Genomic DNA, 6,227 nt, shown 5'->3' on the forward strand with positions numbered 1-6,227 from the left:
GCTCTCCCAAACCAACGGCGCGCTGCCAGATCAGCCCGCTGTCGTTCCCACGATACCAGTCATCTTCCGCCGGCGTGTCTTGTCCTTGTGCGCGCGCGTTCTCGCTCTCTCTCTCTCTCTGTGTGCGTCTTGAGTTGCTCGTATCGGCACAAGACCACGGCAAGCAACCTACCTCTCCTCCAGGGTCCGCTCAACGTCTTCAAGGACAACGCATAATTCCTCACCCAGCCTGACCGTTTCACTGCTCGAGCGACTGAAACGCGGGAACTCACGAGAGAACTCTTGCAGTGGGATTTCCATCGCGGGGCTAATAATAGCAGACTAGACCGCTTCGAGCGACATTGCTCTTCGTGAGGTGGGCTGTGTCTGCGACCGACGACGACACTGCGCCTCCTTCACACTCACCAGCCCCAGCAGTCAAGCCAGTCAAGAGAGTACATTGCGCGTTCCTGGCGGACTTTGGACCATTCAGCGGTCGTGCCTGTTTCTTGGTGTCGTTGACTTCTCCACGCGGGCCCAAGCGCGGCTCTCAGGGCTCACTCCCTCCACATCCCACCTATTGTTAGGAACGCGAATACCTACATCATGGACATCCAGCAACGGGGGCGCTCCCCCTCAGCTGGCCAGCATGCTCATAAAGACCACTCCCCCTCCCCCGCCTCACAGCCGCCATTCCAGCATCAGCCCAACGCCGTCTTGGGCTTCGACGCCATCCAGGACCCTTCCTCCTACGCCGTCACAAGCGCGGGGTTGAGCAACCCACAGTTCCTCACTGCAAGCCAGGGCCAGTCCTTCTCCCAGCAAACCGCCTTTTCCGATCCAAGCTTCCTGCAGGCCTCGCAGAGTCTCTCGCAAAGCAACACACCGCATTTTGGCCCCCAAGGCAGCAATAACAACATCTCGCCTGACCCCCTCGATCTAGCAAACACAAACAACCCCGACTTCAACAACTTCTTCCAGACAAACGACCTTGGGCAAAACCCGTCCTTGTCTTCGTACCTTGGCCAGACGCTTGATCCTCACATTCTCGACACGCAGTCGCAGCAGAATCAGTCCGTCAACCCTTCAGATCTCATGCATCAGATGGCAGCCGCACCGCATAACGCGCCGACACCACCCCACCTTCTTCCCAACATGAATAACCACCAAGGCTCAAGTCCGCATGCTTCGCCCAACATGGCTCACGGTGCATTCCGATCCCCAGGTCATTCGCGACACACGTCGCTTGACCCCAGCGCGGCTTACGGACAAACTTCAGAATGGGGTCAGATGGCGAGTGCAAGCTTCGGAGGACCTAGGTCCAGAGGAGGCAGTGACGCTGGCTACTCAGATGTCGCATCTTCGGCGCACAACTCGCCATACTTACACCAGCATGATAGCTTCGATAACGACCAGCCGTCACCTCTCCTTCATGCGCAACATGACCCGCAGCTATTTCAGGACCCCGTTCCTGGGTTTGACCGATTCAACCTGAACAACAGCAATGCGCACATCAGCGCCTCAAACACCCCCAATATCTCACCTCGTCTGCTGCCCCAGAATCAACAGGCTCTGCCACAGTTCCAGCCGGATACATTTGGCCTCAACCGAAGCATGAACCCCTATGCGCCTCAAGGTGTGAATGGCTTCTCTAGCCAGAACTCGGAGCCATTCCCATCACTGAACCAGCCTATGCCTGAATTTGGCCAAGCAGATGCAATGTCACCACCAGAAATCAACATTGACTTCGCACCGCCCTCACGACAAGCAAGCTTCGAGCCACCAAAGGCTGAACCCCAGTTGGATGCATTGAGCCCGCCCGACCGATGTAAGTAGCTTAAATTGCATTGTATGAGTTATGCTAACACCACGACAGCACGTAGTCGGAACAGGTCTCGTGCCAAATCTGACCCTTTCAGTAGTGTCAGCTCGCGCGCTTCTACTCCTGGCTCGGGCGTTCATCGATCACTTTCTCCCAATGCTGCAAAGTCTCGTTCCCCTTCACCCTCTGGAAAATCGTCCCGCCGATCGTCCACATCGAGCATGCCCAATCGCGACTACATCTTAGACCTCGCAGACCCCACGCGACCCGCGCCTGCCGATGGCTCGAACCCTAAGCGTACGCAAAAACACCCAGCGACGTTTCAGTGTACTCTGTGCCCGAAGCGCTTTACACGAGCATACAATCTCCGATCGCATCTACGCACACATACAGACGAGCGCCCTTTCGTTTGCAGTGTTTGCGGCAAGGCGTTTGCGCGCCAGCATGACCGAAAGAGACACGAGGGTCTCCACTCTGGAGAGAAGAAGTTTGTCTGCCGTGGTAACCTCAAGGACGGCAACAGCTGGGGCTGCGGCAGGCGCTTCGCCCGCGCAGATGCTCTTGGTCGGCACTTCCGGTCCGAAGCAGGTCGTGTTTGTATTCGACCTTTGCTGGAAGAAGAAGCACGCGAGAAGGGTGAATGGAACGGTCAGAATCAGCAGATGAACAATGGCAATGGCATGTTTGCATCGATGCCCGCTCAAAACTTCAACAGTATGATGCCTGGACAGCCTGGCTTTGAGCCATTCCCCCAGGCTGGTGGTATGCAGGCGCCACAGCCATTCTTGCCTGCCGCTCTTCTGGCGCAATACCCTGCGCTCGCAGGTATCCAGTGGGATCAGCTTCCTGCTGGACCGCCTGACGAAGATGGTGACATTAGCGGGCGCAGTAGCTTCGATGCTTCGAGTGGAGGAGAGTATTTCGAGGAGGAAAACGACTATCAGCAGAGTAACCAACAGCCCATGTATGCAGGCAACAACAATGGGTGGGTGAGCGACTCTTATGATGGCCGATGATGTTCTCCAATTCTACGACTTGTTACACGTTCCTCCTTTCAGGGTGGATCTTTTGACCGTATTTGTCACGCGTTTATGACCTGGATTTTCTTTGCTGCGTTACCGCCTTTTCTGTCGCTTCCTTGTATGTACTGCGCTTATATACCACTTTCATTGCTTCATGGCGCGAAAGCAGGGTTGACTTATACCCCTTTGGGCTTGGGATTGAACAACATCTGGGAGTTTTACCTAAGGCGATGTGAAAGGTGCTGTTTTTTTCTTTCGTCTAGATGATTGCAGATACCATACACGAAATGTACCTTTGGGCGTTTGCACTGTGCCCGTAGTAAATGTGACATGTTAGCCGCAACAGTCAGAGACAATGAGCGCACAAAGCAAGTCACGTGTGGCTTGCTAAGGCGTAGAAAAAAAAGTTTAAAAATGTGCACTTTTTTTCCACTTGTCATGTTGCTTCTCCTCGATGTGACTACAACAAAAAAGATGTTCGCTTGTGCTATCAACAGCGCTCCGTAAGCCGAGCAAAATGAAAGGCAGTGCCATACCTCCACCTCCCCCCACCCGAAGCCACACAAAAGAAGATGGCAACTACACACGCGAAGCCATAGCAGAAGCACCATCAAAGAAAAAAAGGCAAAAAGGATGCAAAGGGCCTGACCGGGATTCGAACCCGGGGCCTGTCACATAACAGATACACTGTATCCAGGTAGAGAAACCCCTAGATGGTTGTTAGGACGATGTTGGTTGGATGTTGGTGGCGGCGGGGCAAGCTTACGAAGCGACAATCATACCACTAGACCATCAGGCCGATGCTCTTCATCTGATTTGATGGCAAATTTCTGGGTAGTATCATTCTTGACCTTGGTAGAATTCCATAAAGAATACAGGAAGCTTAGCGGGGTTGATGGTGGGTGGGCGTTTGTGGTGGGGCATCCGTATGTTAGTCAGGGCAGTGGGACGTGCTATTCATGTTGACCAGCCTCACTTTACTTGTTTGGGCAGACCTTGCGACCTTCCAAGAATCCAGAAGATGTTGGTCGACAGGAACAGTCTGTGCAGACGCCTTGTCCAAGGTAGTGTCGCCGGAGTTTGTCCCTTTGATCGCATGGTCCCAACAAACACCCAATAGCCAGCAGTCAGGAGGCAGATAAGTACACGTACAGAAAGACGACACGCAAGCATGCAAGATACCATCATGCTGCCGTCATGATTAGGCCAGTCAGAAGCGCCGACAGAATGACCGCTGTCGAACGTCTTTGGTGGGGAGCTGCCATAGGCTGGTGGTGATGGTGCAACTGCACGCCTCATTCGCGCCCCAAAGTGTCACGCAAGGCTTGTGTCGACTAGGTGGAGAGCCGATCGTAGAGGCACAAGTCGTACACTGTGCATGGTTGCGGGAAGGAGCCGACATCGCTAGGCCTATGGCGATCCCCCCTGTTGACTGTGCGTCCACCAAGGCCCTACACCGACATTTTCGAAGCATCCTGATGAGGCGACAAGAGAGACGGCATAGCGGACGCAGGTCCGCGTCTTGGGCGTTTTGAAGCGTTTGGCCACGACCCCTCATTTTTTTGATGCGAAACTCAGATGACATGTCGGTGACCTGAGATGGTTCGTGACAAGCACGCGTTCGCTGCAACCCAAAAAAAAGTGCGGGGAGACGTGCTGCGCATAGTATAGTAGTGGGGCGCACCCATTGGCTCGGGAGCGCCCTTATGCCCCTTCGGCTCTAGCCCGTACCGCTCGGCTCCACTCGACAATGCAGCCCATACAACACGCGCCTCGGAGTCCGTCGTTGCATCCCCGAGCAATCCACTCGTTATGAAGTGAACAGACAGAGGGGCTGTACTGAGTCGCCCGACAACACACTGACCGCTTTGTGCAGAGTAAGAGTAATCTAGACCCTCTGGGCCAAGAACATCTGACCATGTGAGGCGACTTGGGCGAGGCTGCGCGGGTTAAAGGGCCAGCTTCCCCTCATCCATCGCGACCACCCTCTCAGCTGCCATCCTACCTGTCAACGCCTGCCTATACCTTACTTCCGGATAGCCTGATAGCACTTGCATACTCCGAGAAACTCCGGGACGTGCTGACGTTTACCAATCCCCCCCAACCTTATCTCTTCCCAATCTAGACTGTGGGCTACGACCAAACCGTCCTCTTTCCGCTCTTACCCAATCACTATATCTGCTGCTTCGCTCTCAATTGCGCTGCACCTCCTACTCTTTCCCTCCCCTCTTCCAACACCATACCACATCACTTCACATCACCTCACAATGGCCGCATCAAAACCTAGCATCCGCGCCCTCAGCGCTCTTGCTGCGGGTCCCCGCCTTCTCGGACCCCGCCTTACAGTCCGACAATTGTCCATGACTGGCTCGACATCATCTTCCTCCCTTCTCACAACCGACAAGCCATACGGCTCAAATCGCTCTCGCGGTCCAATTCGCCTCTCTGGCGAGCACTCCGCCGCTGTGTCTGAAGCCACTGAGTCGGGCAGCAATGTCCGCCGCTTCAACACTTCCAGGAGTAGGAAGTCAGTTGGCGACAGCAGCACTCTGGACTTTGCCTACATTCCCGGCTTCGACCCGGAGACCAGGAGCGCCCCTCTGGGTATCAGGGTCCCCATCTTGCCATGGGCTGACGTCCAGGGTCACTCTGCCGAGAGCGAGGGTGTGGTACGTTTATCCCATTTCTACTAAACACACGGAACATAGAACTGACTTGAGATACGTGTAGGTGCCCATGCAGCCCACCATCTACGCTGTTGGCAGTGACGCCACACACATCCACTCTCCCTCGGCCATGTCCGACACTACCGACAACAACTCATTTGGCTACCAGAGCATCGCCAACAGCGTCGCCAGCAAATTCTCAGCCACCCGCCAGGAGGGTGAGGGCATGGCCAGGCAAATTTGGAATGACCTTGTAGACGACATCATGGGTCCTAAACGTGGTTCCACCAGGGCTTAAGCGCCGGACTGGAGGGGGGTTTGACATGCACATAAAAATTACTTCTTTTTTTGTTACTTGTTACTACTACGACATTCAAAAACAACAACTGAGTATGTCTATGTGTGTGCATGACACGACTTTGTGTTCTACATGGGTGAAAGCATGGAGGGATGCCTCTTTTGGCAAGGGACAAGGTTTCAAACGGATCTGGCGCGAAGTGCTCGGGCATATGAGATCACGACATTACTACTACTTTAATTGAATTACTTTTTTTTCCCGCACTATTGCAAGAACAATATGCTGCCTTTCTGACGTGTTCATACATGACGTGTCGCCTTTACATTCAATTGACTAATGTAACTGTTCTATTATGTGGTCCCCTTGTCTCTTGTCTCATACAGGGAATACTCCCTGAAGTAGCAGACGCAAAAAGACCTATCTTAATCGATCGTCCTAAC

The 6,227-nt window shown here is 53.9% G+C and overlaps 2 protein-coding genes across 2 annotated transcripts; both read left to right on the forward strand.

The window, feature by feature from the left end:
• Positions 1 to 585: 585 nt before the first annotated feature.
• On the forward strand, positions 586 to 2,817 carry COCCADRAFT_108895 (uncharacterized protein; the record flags this gene model as incomplete). The annotated part of the gene is made up of 2 exons (XM_007718978.1): positions 586 to 1,807; positions 1,856 to 2,817. The coding sequence occupies 2 exons, from the start codon at positions 586 to 588 to the stop codon at positions 2,815 to 2,817; spliced, it is 2,184 nt and encodes a 727-aa protein (XP_007717168.1).
• Positions 2,818 to 5,090: 2,273 nt separating this feature from the next.
• On the forward strand, positions 5,091 to 5,787 carry COCCADRAFT_108918 (uncharacterized protein; the record flags this gene model as incomplete). Its single annotated transcript, XM_007718979.1, has 2 exons — positions 5,091 to 5,492; positions 5,554 to 5,787. 2 exons carry the CDS (start codon positions 5,091 to 5,093, stop codon positions 5,785 to 5,787), a joined length of 636 nt encoding a protein of 211 aa, XP_007717169.1.
• Between the last annotated feature and the right edge of the window lie 440 nt (positions 5,788 to 6,227).

This window comes from Bipolaris zeicola (genome assembly GCF_000523435.1).
Source record: "Bipolaris zeicola 26-R-13 unplaced genomic scaffold scaffold_269, whole genome shotgun sequence".
NCBI lineage: Eukaryota > Fungi > Ascomycota > Dothideomycetes > Pleosporales > Pleosporaceae > Bipolaris > Bipolaris zeicola.